The 22,792-nt window shown below is 29.8% G+C and overlaps 1 protein-coding gene across 3 annotated transcripts in view; it reads right to left on the reverse strand.

The window, feature by feature from the left end:
• The window catches only part of rsh (Rap GTPase activating protein radish), a 175,237-nt gene that overhangs the window by 36,623 nt on the left and 115,822 nt on the right, over positions 1-22,792 (reverse strand). For all 3 annotated transcript variants that reach the window (XM_086915236.1, XM_086915239.1, XM_086915231.1), the window contains 2 exons: positions 7,201-7,303; positions 4,039-4,211 (listed from right to left, as the gene is read on the reverse strand). In XM_086915236.1, the coding sequence (XP_086771362.1) occupies positions 4,039-4,211; positions 7,201-7,303 (276 nt within the window). The remainder of the gene's footprint in view (positions 1-4,038; positions 4,212-7,200; positions 7,304-22,792) is intronic.

The following is a 22,792-nucleotide window of genomic DNA, read 5'->3' on the forward strand; positions in this document are numbered from 1 at the left end:
TTTCCGCCCCTCTAATCTCGGCTTTCTCCCTGCAGGAACTAATGGCCTGTAGTGGTTCGTAAATTCGATCGTCGATACCCGGGGACAGCCGGTTCCTCTTTTACACCCCCTTCCTACGGATGACGATGCTCCTCTTCCAGCTTCTTCTCGTATCTCTGCGTCGGAGGATCGCGAGATATCCTCTTATATTCGATAAAATAACGATTAAACTGCGGATGTTTTCATTCTCAGAGTTTTATATCTTTTTTTTTTTTTTTTTTTTCAAAATTCGACGTAACTCTCGCATATAATAATAATTGTCGAAATATTTTTCTCGCTCATATTTCGATTTGAGGAAAAATATGATACGCATGAACATACTTGAAAGGCGAGATAACGAACAATCAAAGAAATGGTTAAACTGATATGTAAATAAATATGTAAGAATGTTGGGCAGTTAATGGATCGTGTTAATGACGCTAGTATCATTGATAGTATTAATGATGATGGATATTTAGAAAAGTTACGTCTATTCTTTTTTAAATATCCAAAAATCCTTGTACGAATATTTATCTTATCCTTCTGATAATCTGAATTGTTCTAATTCAAAATATAATCTAACGTGTTCAATTAGTAACTCAAGGTTGCAAAAAACATGGTTTGTGAAGCCTATAATTAGCCTATAATTACACGTATAGTATGACTATATACATATTATCGACACTATACACTGTTATGGGAGAGTTTACCGATAGGATGAATTAATCTAACGATTTTCCATATGATTGTGTAACGCGTATGTAAATAATGTATTTTTGCATATAATATAAATATCAATATGCAAAACATACTTATTACGCGAAAGATGGAAAATAAAATATGTATTTGCCCATTATTGCTCTACCTGTTTTCTATAATAATATATATTTATGTAAACATCCGCAGTCTAATATCGTTGGTAATTTTTTGGCAAAATGTTTGGATTTTTTGAGAAGGGAGAGAAGGTTGGTATTACGGTGAGATTCTTTTTTTTTTTTTTTTTTTTTTTTTTTAGGTTGATGGAGGGGTGGTAATCTTGTCGCGGTGTCGAGTAAATGTTTGATGGATCGAGTTTGCTTCTAGATAAGTTTCCTTTTTTCTCTCTCTCTCTTTCTCTCTCCATTTCAGAATTATATGGATTGGATTTTATCCCGATGAGATAAGTTTAAATTTGTTACTTTTCCTTCTTTTCATCGATAATGATTTATGTATCTTTAAGAAAATTTAAAATTGAGAAAATATAATTTCGTTTTAGACGGATAGTTGATATCGAAAGTTATTTTCGCTTAGAGAGAAGAATTTTGCGATGACTCGTAGCATTTATAAAATTTATTTTCATCTATGGAAAACAATAGAAAACATTGAAATCGAGATGAAACTTTTTACATTTCATACATGAGTTTCGATTTTTAATAAAACTGGACAGATTTACAACACGTGTATGCATGCACGTTGCTCGCGTTGCACGCGAGTTAACGCCAATATTGTCGTTGAACTCGATGGATTCTACTATAACAATTGAAAATTCTGTAAAAACTGTTTATTTGATTCCCCCTCCCCCCTCCCCCTCCCCGCATTTACGCACGATTTCAACCCGAATCCGTTTCACGAATAAAATGAATATTTGTATTATTGCGACCGAATACTTTTAACATCGCATTTCCATGGATTTATGTAAACTTGATTAATTTCGTACGCAGCCGATGTTGCGTATGTCATTTAGCAACGGTGTATTAAATTAAATAACGATTTAATTACACGTACGAGAATAAATTTTCAAAAGTACACGAATGTGTAAATTCTCCCATACGTACGGAATATTAAGTTGTCCTATAATTTTGTCAGATTATTCGGATTTTCTCTGGTATTAATTGTTCGTCAAAAAACGAATATTAATTATTGGCGGGACAGATTTACTTTCGTTGAATTTTATTTTACTTTTGATTATATTCAATGTGGAATATATCCAACATAATATTATTGAATCGTTAAGAAATTATTCACGATTGTCGATGAGCGTTATATATATATTAAACTTGTTTGATAGAAAGAATTTAATTTCTAAATCAAGTGACATAGAATTTTTTTTTCTTTTTATAAACTGTGTTAGTATTTTTTTTTAAAAATGAGGTATTTATTTTAATTACAATATGAATTTTAAACGTATTAATCTTTTCAAAAATTACTTCTTTCTAGATGAAATATGTGTATGTTAGAAGATCAAGTGGAAATAATTTAAATAGATAAATAAAGATAAAAGACAAATAATATTATACTTTAAAATGCTCAAACATTTATTTTATCAAAGTTTGACGACATTTCTATTTTTGCAATTAGCAAATAACCATTTCTGCCCACATGATAAATATTTGCCTTGAAATAACAAATAACTTGAGTATGCGAAACACGCTCGTTCAATTAAGCTTTCAAAACATGTTGCAAAACATGTTTATTTACTTAAATGATTCCAGAATGCAAAATACGTACATTCGCTTCATGTTTCTTCAAATATGTCGAGAGATATGTCCCAATACCACTAAGTGGAAATTTATCTACTTATGATAATAAATTTTATAAATCTCTACGAATTTATCTTCCAAACGAACATTTTTCTTTCTAAAATTCATCTTCAAATCTTAAGATCAATTAAATGCATTTTAAGAAAAATTAAATTTCTGAAATATTCTCTTCTTAAATTAAAGCTTAAAAGATATTAATAAAAATGATCAGAGATATCGTTTTAAATTAAACGAAATAAATTACAATCCTTTGCATTATTGAAAAATTTATAATATCTCAGAATTCTTTTGTAATATCAAAAAACATAACATTCCCTTGAAACACTAAACTAATATAAGAAACGAACCATAATTAATTGATATAAAAATTGTATAAAATAATCATAATTTTTACAACAGATCCTAAAATTCTAAAATTCTAAAACGATTAATATTAATTGTAAAGTATTCTATTCCAAGATGAAACATATGTATAACTCTTTTTTTTTTTTTTTTTTTTTTCATAAATTATATCTTATTTTAAAAATAAGAGATGAGAAAAATATAGAAATCAAATCATATATCAATACGCCACAACAAAACCACAACAACTTAATCACGAGTTGAACACTTGAGAATTTAATTCGATTCGATTTAGATTCGAAACGAAGCCAGTGAATGTAAAGGCGTGTAATCCAAGACAGGAGAAACCACCTGTAGCGTCGACTCATACATATGTACGCCTAGTAAAAGTTCGCAATTCTAGTCTCTTTCCTTCCGTTTCCTCTCGACTCGAGTCTCTTAACTTGTTAACCTTCAACCGGCGACTGCGTGAATTTTCAGCATCTCTAATAACACCAGCTTATATATATATACATATATGTATTTCTCGAAGTAAAAGTCCGTTTTATCAATATAATTACTCTAATATTTAGTTATTTGTTAAATTTAATAAATTATATTTATATTTTTAACTTATTATATAATTAATGAAAAATTAATAATCGATGGAAAACTTATGTATGACTTTTAGTTTTGTAACCATTACGTAATAACAATTTCACTTTGTGAAAACCGTTTTGTTTATTGAATCGTGAAATTTAAAAGTCTGCTCGAATTAAATGTGTTTCCATTGAACCGTGTGCTCGATAGAAATGATTATATATTCTGTTTCTTTTTATTTTCTGTTTTGTTTTTGTATATCAGAGTTATAAAAGAGGAAGCATGAAGGAGATAAGGATTAATTTACGATATTAGGATTTTCTCGATTATTACTTCCTGTTAGCAAATAATTGTCCGAACCTTAAGACAGTGATAAGAAATATGACAAATATATTAAATGTTGACAAAGTCAAACCTGTTTGATTCTCACTGATAAAACTCTTAACGTATTCTAATAAACTACATGCTTTATATACAATATTTCCTTTTTTTTTTTTTTTTTTTTTTTACATTGATTGCTATTTTAAAGACACACATGCCACAAGATAATTTGGAAAATTGACAAATTAGCTGGCCATACCTGAACAAGCTTGCGGTGGTAAGGGGAAGATTAAGGTGGTCGATGACTTCCTTCGGGCAACTGCGCAGCCTAAACTTTGTGGTTTGAAGCTGCGCAACTGCTGCATGAAGTCCGAGCACTCCATCAGCGCCACGTCAGCGAAGTGAAGATCGCAAAGTATTTGGTTCTTGAACCTGTGAAACAGAAGGAATTAATGATCTCTCTGTATCTATAAATAAACGCACCATCGAGCAATATTTTTCGAATTAATAACGACGAGCTTGTTACACGAGTATAACAAGCTGATGGAAAAATTTCTTCTGATTCCCGATACGATATCTTTTTTGTTAGCTGAAAATTGTTAGCTTCCTGATTGATTTGTTCCATTTCACAATTTTTTTTTTTTCTTTTCTTAAATTTGTAATCTTACCGTTGCTCGTTAGAATATTTTGTAATTGACGATGAAATGAAGATTTAATAATTGTATGATATTATCTTCGTGTTTGATATTGCGAAATATTATCCAGATTACGAGAATTTCATATTTTATAAATTTGGAAAAACTTTTTTTCTGTCTTGTTTTTGTATTTCCATTTGGCAAAGATTTGTCTTTTGTTATTTAATACCATTTTGTGAAATGTAAAAATATATCTTGTGTTATTTTAACTCGTGTGTTATGTTAATAATAATCTCTATTATTATAAATTAAGAGATGAAGTTTAAATTTACTGTAATCATATTTCTCACTTTTACTTGTTTTTATTGAATTTATAAATATTTAAAAAAAAATTTTAGAAAAAGTTTTATTCCCATGTGGACAAATATTGTTCTTTTCTTACGAGATGCATGTTTATTTTGTAAAAATAGCGCAAGTTGTATACTGTATGTTTTATGTATACAATATATCGGTTGGGAAAATATTTATCTCAGCGGTTCAATTAAATTGTATATTTTTATAGGTCGACGATCAATAAAAATAACAGCTTCTCCCTCGGGATATAATATGAAATGAAAACTGCAATCTTTTTATTCCTATAAATTTAATAACATTTGCGCAATTGTAATACTTTATATCTTTTGATATGATACTCACCTTATCATTATGTTTCATATTACTTTATTACTGAAGAATATATCACTTTATGATTTTAGGTTAAAGAAAAATAATTAATAAATATCAATTATTTTCTTAAGAAACGATTAAAAAAATAAGCAATAAATCTTAATGATTTATGTCAAATAAATAATTTGAAAGATATTTAACGTATAATAATCTATAATATTCCATAATTAATAATTCCATACGTAATTGTTAATATTAATATTACATATATAATATAATATTGATATTAATATTACAAAATATGTATTGAATAAAATGTGCAGAGCTGCAATTTTTTTCTATAAGAAAGAATTAGCAGAAAGAGAATTTCCATTTATAAATAAAAAATATCGTCCTCAAATTTTTCTTCCAGAACATATTTCAAATTACCTTTTTATTATTCCATGCAATCTTCGCATCTATTCACATGTGCACGTTTAACTACTTCACTTGCATGAAATAAAAAACACACACGACACAATTTTCGTTTTATCGATCCTCGAATCAAATGCATCTCGGGAGTCACGATCGGGCGAATACCGATTCCAACAGCCATGACGTTTTTCCATGTCACGTGGAAATACATTTCGCGATGGAAAAATTCTTTTGAACGAAAACAAACCGCGAGGAAATGAAGATCCTCAATCTAAAAATTTTTATTAGGAAAAGTCGATCCGTGAAACATCAGCCTTTTGTATCAGCTTGAAATAACAAAAATATCGTGAAAAGTTTCATTATCTGTTATAAAAATAATCCAAAATATGGATAAAAGAAATTTTGTTGATTTACCCGCGAACGATTGTATTGTTTATAAAATTCATGATTAAAGCGATTGAAATGAAGTTTTTCTTTTATTTCTACGAGTGACTATAAAAACGAAGAAGAACAAAGAATATGAGAATTATTACATTTAATTTTCTTTTTAATTTAATTTAGATTTTAGAATATGTTTCGTGTATACATGAAAGTTTTGGATAAAATAATATATGAAAATTATTTGTCTTTATGAATAAATATAAGGATACGTGGAATTATTTCAACGAATATATATATTGAAATGTATATATATATATTTTTTTTAGTAATTTAATCTAGATGAAAATATATGTTTTGTATTTATATGAAAGTCATAGGTGAAGTGAAAATGAAAATTTTGTATTTTTTTTTTATGGATGAAAGCAAGAACGTATTATACAGTATGATATAGTATTATTAAAACTCCAGCAATATTTATTTTTGAAAATGATATAAATTCATGAATAATTATTGGTGATTATCACAAGAAATACTAATTCGAGATAACTGATATCTTGTTTGACCTTTTTCTTTCTGGACATCAACAAGTATTTCGATTGCCCGATAATTTCTTAATGAATTGATTTCATGTTTTATGCATGCATTCTATTTTCTTCATTTCAAAAAACTGGTTTATGTTGCCAACAATGTTGCCTTTATTTAAACGATTCTATACATATTCTACAATATTTAGATCATAGCTATATTTATTACAACATTTCTAAAATCTTTGTAAAGATTCATTTCCATGTAATATTGTGAATGATACGCTCATTTCCTATTATACGACAACTACTGTGAATACGGTATAAGATTTTTCCATTTTGATATTATTGAGAAACTGTATTGTTGCCTGCGAATTCATGAAATTGCATTAAAATGTAACATTGTGTAAAAAGCTTTTATACATATATATATATTCCGTTTTAAAAATACTTTGCTTTAGTTGCAATCAAAGAACCATAATGGCTTCGAATATAACATACAATGGTAAAAAACTTCTTATTTGCTTATTTCTTCACGTAATACAACTTCCATTAGAATAAAGTATAATGTTGTTGTTGTTATAATACAGAAGAATCGAATCGTAAATTTATATTTTTGTTGTAAACAAAATATATAAAATTATATAATAATTACAAAAAATTAAAAAAGAATCAAATTATGCGCTCAATTTGTTAATTAATACAAAATATTAAACGAATAATTACATTCATCTTAAATATACAAAATTTTGATGACAGAGTAATATTTAATAAGATGCAAAGATTGCTTAAATCACTCACCGTCTAGCCCGTTTCTGATTGGGTCCTGTGAGATTCAAGCCGCAGCTGTTACATTTTAGACATTCCTCATGGTAGTGATTGTTGTCGTACAGTGGTGATGGTTCTTGAAAAAAATAAAAGGAAGAAACGATTAATTGTTTTTTAATCCTTTTACGAGAATAATTCAATATAATGATATCGATGAATCGATACAATTTAATAAAAAATTCACTGCACGTAGCTTGATATATGGAAATTTTTGAAATGATTTAATATGAAATATGGTACATGTAAAATAAAATATGTATCTAGATCATTCTGTGATCAAAATAATGAGGGTTGAAAAAGGTTGAAAAGGGTCGAAAAGGATTTAATCAAACGATTACCTGATCATAATTTTAAATATTTAATAAATCTTAATATAAAAGGAAAACTGTTTATTAAGTAAAATTTGCCGGTGAATTTTCTTCCATAAACTTTGAAATTTTAGAATCTAATCTAGCATAAAAAATTAAAAGGAAGAGAGAGAGAGAGAGAGAAAGAAAGGAAAAGTTAATAATGTGAATTGAGAGCAAACACAGCAGAGCAGCTGTTTAAAATTCTCATAGGTATTCGTCCACTTTGATCCAAGTCTTTTCACTTTCTCGTTGATGGCATAATTTTCGTGGAAATTATTCCTTTGAATGGAGAAAGTTTACAGAATTAATAAAGCCCGAGTGCGAAATGAATTTGCAATGGTTAATCCAAAATCAATAGAACTTCCATTTATATCTCGTTAGATCTATTAAATTTCGACTTACCGGAATTATTAGACATTAACTGTATCTGTAATTTATTCAAATTTGCTCTAACTTGAAATAAATCAGATTTATTATTTATTTTATTCTTCTTTATTTAATATAATATAAATCTCTTTTCTATAAATATTCTTGAAATAACTATTGAAAGATCAATAGTTTCTGTGATATTTCAAATTTTATTTAAAGCAAACATACGTGCGATTCAGGATTTAAAAATTAAATTATTATCTATAAAAATAGAAAATGGTTATATCGATTCAGTTTTACGAAAAAATAAACAAAAACCTAGATGAATGTCTTTTGAATCCACATGTTTTTAATTGAAGTAAATATCTCGTTAAGAATTTGAAATATGTTAAATATCAACTTCATTACAACGTTGTTTCCTAATATTTCCAATATTTTCAAAATATTTCCATAATATACGCGAATATTTCTAATATCTACGTAAGAAAATTATTTTGCAACTTGAAAATTAAATCGAAAAATTTTTCTCTTTATTTTTTCTATTACTTTATCCTTTATCTTTTTTTTTATCCAATTCTATTTTCTGTTCCTAATAAAACATCGGATATAATCTTGTTCAATTACAAACAATAACATTCGAGCCCTCTTACTTAAAATTATCACTTCTATTAAACTTTATCGAACGACTTTGAAAATCTTACTAAAACAAAATCCGCAAAACCTACATATCCGCCTCGATAATCCAATCAAACTAGCAAAAACGCCTGGAAAACGAACCTAATCCAACGTATTCGCAGAAGCAAGAAAAAAAAAAATCATGTCAGCGATGCCTGATCGATCGCAGTCTCGCAGGATTAATACTATAAATCCTTGAAATTTTATCCTGTACAATAGAATTCTATTGGCAACCATTTTGATCGTACACACGATTCATTTAACGATTCTAATCAATACATTATATGCCAATGATAATAAATCAAACAAATCAATCTTTTTTAACTATGCCAATATTTTGAATGCTAATTTGTTTGATTTCGTCTACAATAATAGTGGTTGATCTGAGCAAGTAGTACGAGTCAATATTTGATTCATTATCATACAACGATATAATATTGCATTATACTTTTTACAGTTATCTGTTACAAATGTTTGTCATGTTGCAACAATACGCTTACTATATACATGCAAATCAGCAACACCTTCCATTAATTAAATTACTTCTCTTCCTTCCCCTATTATTTGTCTCCAAAAAAAGAACTAGCTTCTCCTTTCTCGTTCAATTAAAGAAATTAAATTCAAGCATTCTTGATTTAATCACTTTAACAAAGGAAGAAGAAGAAGAAGAAGAAGAAAAAAAAGATCGAAATGGTTTGACAAACGTGATTCCAATATCAAATTAGATCAAATCCAATCGCAAGGCTATACTTTTTCTCGCATCCTCGATCGCCCTTCTTCGCCCCATGTTTTATAGTTAACGACCAACAGTCGAAGGGTGTGGCCTTCGATTCCCCTTCTCCCTTTTCATTTATCCTCCCTTTCTCTCCATCTCGCGGAGATCATAAAAAATTCCAACGCGTGCCGAGCACGGTATGTTGATATCAAAGAGAGAAGAGAAGAGAAGAGAAGAACGAGGTCGCCGGCGTCGTTCTCGTGAACGGCTAAGCGTCTAATTGCACGCACGCACGCGTGCACGTTCAAATGCTTCTCTGAATCGGGGCAGTGACCGGAAATTTACATTTTTATTGCCGCCACTCGGTGAATTCGAACGTTGGACGACTGATAAGGATGTAGGGCTCGGGATTGGGGATGATTTAGTAAAAAAAAAATTTTTTTTTTTCTCTCCTTTCTTTCTTTCGTTTTTCGAAACGATTAAAGGAATTATGTATTCTTTTGGCTCTTGCGTGGAAGATATTGTATCGTAATTTGAACGAGAGAATTTCTTTTTATAAGATTTTCTTTTAACAGGCTATTGATTCAAGAAGTATACGAGAAAATTGTTCTGACATTAGAAAGATATATTCTAGTTTGAATTAAAACATGGAATAAATTCGATGTTTTTAAAGTTTTTTTTTTTTTTTTTAGAAATTTGATATGAATTATTGGAAAGATAAAATGTCATGGAATAAATTGCGAATTCTGAATTGTATGACGAATTGTTGTATAATGAATATTAATCATAGAAAGGAAAAAAGGATAATCCTTTTTTAATTGGGTAAAGAAAAAACATAAAGCTAATTGCAACAGATTCTGAAGTTCGATTGAACGGTACTTATATAACATAATTTAAAAAATTGATACCGTTGAAACATTTTTATTTGATATAACGATAAAAGCAATTACATACATTGTACAGAACATACATACAACATGAGGATACACGTAAAAATGAAGACGAAACAAAAAAACTTTTCTCTTGAAAATGAAAATACGTTTCATCAGATAAAATGTGATATAACAAGATTCTTTTTATCTCGACCAATAATCTTCTTTCGTAAATCAGAGGATATCTTGAATTATATCTCGCTATGCAATTAACTCAAAAACTCTACAAAATAAATATAAACGATATTTAAAAAAATGACTCGTTAAACAACTAATAAAATGTATAAAACGAAAAAAAAACATACAAGTAACAAAATAACTACGCAATCAATGTACCAATGAAGTAACAGAGAATGAAACTGAAAAAGAGAAAAGAGAATCACGCAACTTAAAATCTGTTCGACTTCATGTCACGATCGATTAAACCAGAATCCAATAACGTGACGCACACGGAAGAAATCGCGTGAAACAGGAAACGTTTCCCTCGAACTGGAAAAAGTGCTCTATGTGGGACAGGAAATTGTTGATTCGAAGTCCCGGAGATGCTCAAGTCCCCGGGTTTAATCGATACCGTACTGTTAAAGCAAAATTAAATCTCTATCTCCCTCTCCCCCCTCTCTCTCCCTTATTTTGCACGCCTACACAATCTGCAATCTACCCACTACTATCACGAAACGTACGAACAGCTAGATTGTTCAAGGGTTAACGCTCTCGTAAGCAGGAAGTGAACGTGCTGATCCGCGACGAGCGATACACGAGATAAAGTTCGAAACTTGTAAAAGGCGCGGCTGATAAAGCCCGATTAATTAAGACACCTGAGGGGGATGATAAAGCGTGATACAACATCCGCGAGGAAACGAGCGATGTTAATAGCGCCTTTGCAAAATCGTTCCACGTTATTTCGTTCATGGTTGGACGATGGAATATTTTGAGAGAATGGAATTTGAAAAAATTTCAAATTTCCAAGAATTTAACAATTAATTTTCGATTGGAAAATTTGAACATATGTTTATTACGAAATTAATTTTTAATTTTGTAGATAGTTTATTCGAATTGTTGGAATTATAAATTTAAAAAAAAAAATGTTGGAATAAGTCAAAAGAGGGTTTTTCATCTGTGCATTTAATTCCTTTTTTCGTGATCACGAAATACAATTACTTTTTTTCTTTTAATACAAAATCAAATCATTGACACCCCATTTTTAATTCCTTAAGTGATTCTTCAACTCTTTCTTGAATTTTCAATGAATTTTCTCTTTAAAATTAATTCTTATTGATGAAAATATTATATGATAAATCATTGCTGTACGCAAAACAGAAATAAAAGTTGCTCAATAAGAAACTTCTTTGCAAACGATTACATACATCGTCCATAAACGTGGCTTTTATTGAAGGCTGTTTGATATTCTGTCGTAGTTTTCGAAACCATTGCTTCTTTTAGAAGCAGGGATAAGAGTATGGAGGGAGAGGGAAAAAAAAATGTCCTTTATCGCCTCCACCTCGATCAGGACTTTTTTTAAAAGAGGCTCGTTCGACGAAGAGGACCGGAAAATAATCGTAAATAACGAAAATTGCCCCATTGGAAGAAGTCTCTAACTCATGAGGAATATTTGTTGCGATGTAGAGAACAAAAATTAAGGGAAAGGTTAGATGATACTTTTCTCTTTGAAGAATCGATGCTTTTTAGAATTAATGACGAAGTTATAATTTTGTATAATTTAATTAGAAAGTATTGTTTTTTTTTTTAAAGTTTAAATTCATTTTTTCATATTGATGTCATTTAAAATAATTAGGAACATCCAATTGTTGACGAAGAAACTATGTACTTTCCGATTAACACCATTACCATATTCTTCCACTTCGATAGCCAATATGACGAGAATCCACGCTTTATTGACAAATTTGTCGAACTATTCATTGACATTAAATTAACCTAGTCTAGTTCAAGCTTCAAATCTTCAAAGCTTCCATTAGAAATCTTAATTTTTAAGATTATTCGAATAAAAAGGATCAAATAAAACGAACCTTTTTTTGTCTATCATTTTTTACAACTTTTTGTACTTATTATATATATATATAAATATATTCATATTTTATCATTTCTATTGTATAATAATTTTAAGGAATTCGCATACAACGTAACAAGCTTAAGAAGCTATCAGAAGAATCCTATTATAATATCATCCCATTTTGTTAAATATATACTTTTATATATTCACAAATATTTCCGTATTATAATTTAATAAATCGTATAAATACTTTACGATTTTATTATTTTATTTTAGTATTTCGTATTATTTTTCCAAATATTGACTATTTTTATTCCCTTCGTTAAATATTTGAAATTTCGTGCTAACCTTATTTCAGTTGTGTAAATACCTACAATATTTGTGCGGACAAAGACCGCATTGCAAAGAATAAAGTAAAATATTTGCAAATGTTCAATATTTACGTAACACGTTTAGAGAAAATTGAAATAGATAGAATTCCTTAAAAACTATCTTTCAATCAACCGATTCGCAACAATTCACGATTTTCCTTCCTAAATCAAAATAAATTGTTGAACGAAAATATCTGTGTTACGTATCAGCCAACATATGTGTTAATAACCACGAACAATTTACACGAGGTGGACAAAGCCTGGCCACGATTATTCGCTGAGAATGGAAGAAGAAGAAGTTAAGAGGCAGAAGCTCGCGTCACTGTCGTAAGCCCGGTTTATCGTCGCTTTAACCTCTGCTCCGATTCCCTCCTCGTGCAAACCGACAAGTATCTGGCTTATCTGACTCGCTCGTCTGAAAGCCGAATCTCTGTCGTGAAAAAGAAGAAAAAAGAAGACGAAGAAGAAGTAGAAGAAAATCAGAAAGAGGCGAAGAATCGAGGGTGAATTTTTCTCTGGCGAAATTCAGGCAATTAGAGTGACGTGAAACACGATTATGTTAAACGCGCGGATTTACGCGGTGATCTGTAGGATTGATCTGATCTGAAAACGAAGAGTTTTATTGGATAACGATAAATGTAAGGATGCTCGTACAACAATTTAATAAAGGCAAGTTATACCAAGTTAATAAATGAAAGATAAGTAATGAAATATATTCGTGGTATTTATTTTTATAATAATTATTTTTTTTTTATGTATATTTATAATTAAATTGCAAATATATATGATCAATTTAAGAAAGAAATTATCGTAATAAACGGATTGAAAAAGTTAGTTTAGAGGACTAACTTAAGGAAATAATAATATGACATTTTATTGACTTTATAAATATAACAAGATAAGTTTTTTTATAAAAACTTCTTGCTATAAATATCATTTATCGATTAACCTAGAGTAATTTATTAACTTCCCTTATAAATTTCTATCTTAACAACTTTTTTTCCAAATTTTCGTCAAAACTTTCATTTCATTCGTTCGATCTCTATTCTTCTCAAATTTCTGTCTCTCGGAAAATTATTTCTCGTATTTCTTTCGAAATACTCTTCTTCAAAAAATTCTTCGTCTTGATTCCTTACTTTCTTTTTTAAAATTCCTCATTTTAAGATTTTACTTTGATCAAGGCTCTAAGGTGCTCGACTTTCTTTCTGAACTCAGCTTCTAAAACCCTCTTACTCTATCTCTAAACCGTACTATCCCTCCTGCTACTCGTTCTTCAAGTACGGTCACTTCTTCGCACAAAGAGATATATACACACGTCATTTTAAGCAATCCATTTCCCTCGTCCATCAAGGAACATATTTTTCTTTAGCTTTTATTTACCGAACGTCGTATCGATTCTACTGATTAATTACCGATTCATTATGCCATGGAAAAATAAAAAGGGACAGATGAATAATAATAATACCTGAATATAATTTATGAAATTTTAGAAAAATATAATAAGAGAATACGATGCGACGTTATTATATAAAAAGAAAAAAGCATAAATAAATAACTGAAGAATTTTTTGAAAAGAGAATTCTTGATATTATTGAATAATAGGTATTCTATACATAAAACAATGTCCAATTAGAATATATTTATACCCGATGATTATTGAGATTTCACATTTAATTTTCTAAAAAGAACAATTTCTTACACTACAATAACTCGACGAAGAAAAGAACGAAAGGGAGCTCATATTCAATGCAAAAAGGAGACAATAGGACGGTACTACATTCAAGCAAAGAGTAGACATCGTAATATATTCCACAGAAAAGATATTCCATCAACGCAGCAGCGCTCTTTTCTTACATTAGTCATTCTTATGTATCATCGATGTTGATCGTCATTTTTCATATTTTTTTTTCTTTTTTTTCCCCATTTTATCTCCATTAAACGCTTCTCAAAATCCTCTTCAATTCACTTCGAGCGTGTCACGAATATTCTGGAATATTTCTCACGTGTCTCGCAACTTCATCGTAAACCTACTTTAGCCACCACGTAATATACACGGGCTTAATACACGTGTACATAAGTATACGCAGTATACATGTGTACAACTATGTGTTGCGCTCGTGCAAAGTCACCACGGATATGTAAGGCTTTCGTGTTTACTGCAAAATTGACCGAAGTCAAACTAGCACGTGCTAGAAAGCAACATAAATTTAACGTAAGATCACTTGCTGAATTGTGTGATAATTTATTGAATTTATTAATATTAATCAATTGAGAAAATCTTTTTTCTTTTTAAATTTATTGAATGATTCACTATTTTATGTTATTTATTCTTAAAATCTCATATTTATATATACCAAAATTGTTAAACAAATCCTAATTTTTTTATTTGTTTTATCTTGATATATATAATATTGATAAAAGAAAGAGAGAGAGAAAGAGAGAGATTTTAATAAAAATAATTTATATTTTCTTCCTGAACACAGTAATAAAAATTAAATTACCTAAAAAGCTTCTTAATATTATCTCACGTTATTTCTAACGAATTCAGACTAATTTTAATGAGATTCGAGAAATTCACTTCCTCGTTCCATTTTCAAAACTGTGAATTTAGAATCGTTCCAATTCATATTTTATGTACACGAAATATGGAACTTTTGGCACGAATTGCGATTTCAGCACGTATAAAATAATACGGTACGGATCTAGTAATAAAGTACATATGTAAAGTTCCTACAACCTTTCAATTGGCACTCACCAAGGCCATGGATTTTCTCGAAACACAATCTCTCATAGAATTTCACCGTGGCGCCAATTGCGTTTCTCGCATCCCTCTTACGAAGAAGGATAACTCTATTACCTCCTTCTCTAGGGAAAACCTGCTCAAGGCGTAAAAGAGAGAAGAATATAGAATTCTTGGAAATGATTAGTTTTAGAATTTTTCTACGAGAATAGAAATAATTTTAGAATTCAATTATACGATTATATTTTCATAGGAATTTTAATAAGATATAATTTATAATAGAATATTTATACAAATTAATTTTCCAAAAATCAAAATTAGTCAATATCCTATTAATTAAATTATATTATAAAATACAGTATACATGCTGTATAACAATTATGATAGAGTAATATATTCGTTGAAACGTAATTTATTTATATTTTACTTAACGATTAAACGTTAGCCACGATTAAATGAAATACTGATTGAATTCATTTGTCTAAAAGTGGACTTGTATTATTTGAACGAAAAATCATAGATAGCGGAGGGAAATGGTGACCTCCAATTACACGAACTTCAATTATATAAACTGTTCGTTTCCCGACAACTTCAGATAAACGAAGTTCTATTATAACTGAACTATAATATATATACATTGTAACTAACTACTAACAAGAATTACTACCAGGATGATACTAGCGAATGATTGAAATTATATCGTTCTAACAATAGCTTTTAATCAAAATTTCTAAATTCTACGATTTCAAATCGAGTGAGGTATTTTTAATCCAACAATTTAATCTTTAATTTTTCTAACAAGCTAATAATTCATTAATCTTCTTTCAAAACCAAAAAATCCTTATTATTGAATTAGACTATCGTTTAAGATATATTTATCTGATATAATAATTTATAAAATATTTCAACAGCAAAACCCACTATATTCACAATCATTCTATTCCTCCTATCCCTCCAAGAAACTTCTTTCCAAATTGAGATTAGACAAAATTAAACATAAAAATATACGTAAAATATAGAATAAATCCGGCTATCCTTCGACCGATAAAATATTAAAGATAGTTTTACAATGAATTATTCATCCTCGTTCTATTCTTAAATGCGTAAAGTGCATTTAATTTTCAATGTGAATAAAATTGGAAAAGCTTCAGGCAATTAGGACGTTTCTAATGATGATCGATCGATCGTGGACGAATTGAATTAATGTGTTACGTAGGAATTAGTAATGAATGCGGTGGTTGCGTTGGAATTAATGACGGAAGACAATTGAGGCTAGACAGACTGAATTTATCGAAACTAATGAAATTCCTGGGATCGCGGGACGGTGGCGATCACCACCACTGCCCTGTTAAAATGATAATTATTTCTCAGGCAGTTTGCGACCGGAATTCCTTGACGATTCTTGTGGAAGGGAGAGGAGGAGGGGGGGGGGAGAGAGAGAGAGAGAGAGAGAGAGAGAGAGAGAAACATAAAAGTTTCAGGATTGTTATCGAATAATATTTTTAATTTATCGTTATACAATAAATTTTACTTGTCGAAAAGAAATAATTTTCGATTTTATTTTCATTCTTATGTAAATAACTACAATTTATTCCTGACAACGATGAAAGTTGTAAGGGAAAATATTTTAATTTTTAAATTTAAATTGATTTTCACTGGATACAATAAAATAATCTTTTTGTAAATTTAAACGGATTAAATATAAATTTTTAATTGAAAAATTTAACATTGATTTGATCTGAATCAATTGGACTTATTAATTATTTCAATCAATCAATATCAATATATTAGATTTTCCATTAGATTTAATTTTATTTAATTTAATGATTTATACAATTTTATAAAAAAATTATGAAAACCAATTTATAACTTTTATTAAATTTTTTAATTAATTTTATTCGAGTTCATATTTTTTGCCGAGATTTTTTCAATTCCATTTGATTTTATTCAATAAAACGTTCTACACTATACTGAATCTTGTCATTTCGTAAGTTACAAAAGTTTTCAACGATTTTTCACGTATTTTTCAAAGTTATAAAGTTACTTCCTTTTAAAAGATTCTGTATCAGAATTGCATGCATGACGAAAAAAAAAATGAAATTCATTTTTTCGACGTTCGATTTTCGGCAAAAAGTACTTTTCGTTGTGAAATTTTTCCCGATATGATGATATAAAAATTCTTTATCAATAAAATTAATCAAATTGAACATTTGTCAATTATTCTATTTGTTTTCTATCTAAAATTTCTTTCTTTCTACCTTGAAAAATTATTATTAAATTAAATTTATTGTTTTACTTACAATATATTTTTATCACGTAATATGTTTACAATTTAAAAAATATTGTTTTCTTGTATTTCACAAATTACTGTTCGACAAATTGTTATGAGTATATCATGTATGTAAACAGTAGAAAACATCAATTGGCTTTTCAATAGTAAAAACCAGTATTCGTGACCATTTCGTTTTTCTCTCTTCCTTCAAGAAATTTCTTTTTTAAATTGCAATAAAACTCAATATTGTGCCCGTCCATCACACTTTCATCATATATATCCTTCGTAACCAATATATCATATATCCGTGATAGCTTTTATTCATCTATAAAAAGATCTCAAGCGAACAGTAGTAAAAGCCAATGCGAGCAATGGTACAACTCAATATTTCATTCGACGTTCCACATGCGCTGTTCTTCATAATTATTCAAACAACGATGAGATTTAGTTCGATTAAAAGAGTTGAAAGCTTTCGAAGATTATCAATTATCCAAGATGATCAATTTTTCACCATTTTCAAATATTATTCTTATTTTATTGCGAAAGTACTTCTCTCGACTTTTATTTTAAGTACCAGTATTCTATTCTTGCATTTTCCTATAAATTCGTATTAAAAATTAATAATTTCTCACGAGACTTCTTCTATCACATTTCCCATCTTATCTCTTCGAATTTATAAAATTAACCACTGCTAATAAAAAACTAATAAAATCCTTAAATCTATTTTACTTCTTATATCCAAAACACTTAGACAAAACAACTTGCAAAGTATATTATCATCTTATTTATCTTACATCATACATATTTCAAACAAATATTTCCTCGCTTCCAAACTTTCCCCCTATATATATAAAAATAAAGAGAGAGGTATCCCAAAACTTTCATACGATCTTTTAAAAATCGTAAAAACCGAGTAAACATTTCCATCTTTCTCCACCAAAAGCTCATCCAGTACACAATTTGCCAAAACTTTCCAATCCCCGTAACATGATTTCGCCGCAAAATATTTCTCGCTAAACCGAGCGAAACTAATCTGAATCTTAAACAAACGTGATCCGGGAACGGGCGAGGTTCCATCCTCCTCCCTTTCGATTAACATTTTTCGATTAAAAGCCCATCAAGCCGGCGTGACAAGCGGCAAGAGGAAGAGGTTAGATTAGGGAATAATGCGATCAGGCCGTTCGATTGAATTTCCATTCGTCGGGCGCAATTGCCCTTCCTTCGTCCATCGTGGTCCATCGTCTTCGATCTAAAACACGCTGCCATTGTACTCTCTCTCTCTCTCTCTCTCTCTCTGATTCCGCCACGAAAAATAAGAAACGATCGACAGGATCTCCTTGCGATTTTTTCCTCCCCTTCTTTTGGAGAATGTTCCGAGGGAATGAGGGGTCGTGAAGGAAGAGGGAGAGAATGGACCGTCCACATTGTGAAACGAAGGGTGTTGGCTTTCATATAATATTCGTGAGGGTGATCGTACAGAAGAAAGATCGAACCTTTTCTTTCTTCTTATAAATGTTTAATTATTTGGGATTTTACGTTAAACTTTCTTCATCATCCCTCCGGATTTTGAGATAAATAAAATCTATCCGAGTTTATTTACGATAAGCAACTTAAATATTATGATAATTTTGTTTGTAACGAGATATTTTAACATGTAAATGTCAGAAGTCTATCTACTTCTCTTTCACTATCTTGCAAAAATCAAGATATAAAAATCATCAGAAGTAAAAGTTATAAATTATCCCTAATTTACAGTTATTATTAAACGTTATATACATATTACAAAAAATTGCATACTATTTTATTCATTGTATAAATCGAAACAACACAACATAATATGATAGAAATAACAAGAGATTAATAAAACAAGGATAAAAGGAGTTAATAATTCGCGAGAATCGAAACAATCACTTATATTGAACAATAGAATTGACGAGGATAGGAAGCGGATGCGAAGAAGAATATGTTTTCATCTTATTATTCGAACAAGAGAATACGGAAGCAAACCCTAACGCAATTTCGAAATGGAGCCGTGAGGATTGCATTAGTTCGCGAATTAAGGCCAATTCCTTCTTTTTTTCCTCCCCTTTCTTTCTATTCCTCCATTCCGGATATGGAATGGAGGAATAGAAGAAGGAAAGATTGACTTCGAGACAAGAGCGTCGCGAGGAATAAGCGATGAGCCTTCGCGATAATGGAAGTGCGTCAGGTGGTCCATATGGGGTGTCATGAAGTGTTTATTCGATAAGGAAAGGTTTGTTAAAAGGATATTATGCAGGATTGGATTTTGGTCGATGAGTTTCTGTTGAAAAGTTTCGATTCCTGTGACGAATATCGTAGCATGAATTTGTGAATTAAAATTGTAATTCAAATTTAATTAAGTCAAATAATATCTTAAGCTGCATTATTCACTCCAAACTAACTCTAACAACGGTATTTTATTATTTTTGGAAAAAATAAAAATTCTTTCCAAAAAGAAAGAACCACAACGATTCTCTAAAAAGATTCTCCCATTAGAATCGTTTTCGAAGATCGAGAAAACCAAGGAACAAATACTTCCATTCGTGTTAAAAATGTTCAAAATGTTCCCAGATGGCGCCACTGCGCAGCCTATTGTCCGACATTTTCCAACGGATGGATGGTAATTAAATTCACGAATGAAGAAACTCATTGTCAAAGACGTTTCAGGGGGAAGGCAAGCGACAGTCGAGCAACTTTCGTGGAAGAAGATTCTCGGTTCGAGGGCGGTTATTCAAGAGTGAAATGAAAACTCTCTCGCGTAACAGGGAGCGGCAGAGGAACCGTTGTAACGACTTCCTGGTAGGGAGTTATTCCAACTTCTTCTTCTTCTTCTTCTTCTTTTTTTTTTCTTCCCCTTCTCGTAACGAGAGATAACTCGTAACAGACGCGAATTTGCGTGAAACTTGCGCTTTCGCTGCGAATTTTTCGCGAGGTTCCCTTCGTCGTCACCCTTGGTAACGAACAGAAGTTTCACTCCCCTTCTCGGCCGGAATGAAACGTCGTCCCTGATAAATGCGAGTAGTTACGAAGGCTTGCCCTCGCGGCTTAATGAAACGAAAGATCCGAGGGGCGATCGTTCTACAGATTGGTGGTTAATCGAGGGGTAATTCAAGATGATGGTTTAAATGGAAGAATTGTGCGAAGAAATTTTTACCCGCCGGATTGTGTAATGGAAAGGTATACTAAATTATAATTTGTACTGGAGATGAAAGTTATGAAATGTTATTTTAAATTGTGACGAGCTTTTGTATAGAATACTTCTCTCTTAATTTTGTTTAATTAATTACCAACTTTTATAATTATATAAAATAGAATCAGGTCATGAGTATATTCTATAGAATAAGAATAAAATTTTTATAGCTCGCTTAACGTTTATTTGATAAAGAAATAATTGACAAAATTGAATTTTCTTAATAAGGGAATAAGATTAGTAGACGATTTGATTATTTTCTTTTAAGAATACGATGAATATTAAACGTTTGTTTTTCTGTGAAATTTTATAAAAAAAAAAAAAAAATATTTCAACGTATTAATAAAAGAGAGAAGTAACAAACGATATTATCGTTTTAATGGAATTGAAATAACTAAAGAAACGAATATCTGTGTGATCGTGACTAAATTGCTAAAAAAAATTATTGAAGCGATGATAATGAAATGATAAATACAGAAGGATTATGCGAAGAGTATATATTCCTTTATAATATTGGAAAGCTTCCCTCAAACGAGAATAATAATATTTATAATTTGAATTAACATATATTAATAATTGGACACGTTACATTTTAACGAGATTATTTGTCGTGTGCAATAAGAATTACTGTCATGAAAGCAGAAACTTCGTTTTGCTTCGTTACTTTATAACGACTCGAGAATATTCTGTCACTGTTAAATCCAAATATTATTTCTAATATAAATTTAACAATGCAACGACAACATTAACGAAACAATGGATTATAATTACTTTCCTCTTAAATTTAAAATGAAAAATAGATCTCTTGCGAGATAAAACGTATAATTAATAAGATTTAATTATGCAATTCATATGATCGAGTTGTTGAGACAATATCAAAGATGCATAAAATAAACAAATAGTAATTATCCGTCCGTGTTGTTTTATCAATCAAGAATCTACCTTTTGTTGAATAAACCGAAACTGTTTATATTACGACAAGTTCGTTAATTAAACGGTAATAAACGAATAAAATTGTTAGACTCTTTAAGAAGAAGAAAAATAGAAAACTCTACACCGATGAAATAATATGATATACAAAAAGTGAATAATTCTATTTATTAAAATTATAATTCGATTAAAAAAAATAGTTGAAACAAACTTAATTGAAAAATTAATATAAAGAATTTAATTTAAAAAAAGAAAAAAAAAAGTGAAATAAGAAAATAAATCCAAGATAAAAAAAGAATCGTGTTTATTTTCAATAAAACCGCGCCAAGGCCAATATGGAATCACATAATTTTTTTACCACAATCTCTGGTTAAACGACGTTCCCGTGGCGCGAGATTAAAACCTGGCGAGGAACGAATCCCGTAATTCTCAATTAGAGATCCCTTCGAATTTAATCAAAGCTCCAACCGTAAGTAAGCGAGAAAGATCACGAAAGATCCTCAAGATTGTAGCCGTCAACACCGATTACGAAATATCCACGAAATATCGCGTGTTCGTTTCCAATGATCTTAATGCACGCGTTTCGAAATACGATCGAACAATGAAACCGTTCTCTACGAACGCCGTTTATACCCTTCACTAATCGTGAAAAAAAAAAAAAAAGAAAAAAGAAATCGAAAATACGCGTCGCTTTTTTAACAACTGGCGCAGAACGTGCTTCGCTATCGATATATAATAAAGAGCACAAGTGAGCCGAGATGAAAAATTGTCGATTATTTTAAAGTGTAAAAAAATTTCACGATCCTGAATTTTTGTTTTCTTCAAAAAAGGTTTTCTCGTGTATCCTTCTTCTGAAAATTTTGACAATATTCAATATCAATATTTCGAGGATATTGAAATATTTGAAATATCTTCGTGTAAACTAATTTACTATTTTAAATTATTAAAACCGAGAATAAGATTAAAATAGATGAAAACAAATTTGATAAAAT

Source organism: Apis florea, unplaced genomic scaffold, assembly GCF_048593485.1.
Source record: "Apis florea isolate Af1SG1 unplaced genomic scaffold, ASM4859348v1 contig_20_pilon, whole genome shotgun sequence".
Lineage (NCBI taxonomy): Eukaryota > Metazoa > Arthropoda > Insecta > Hymenoptera > Apidae > Apis > Apis florea.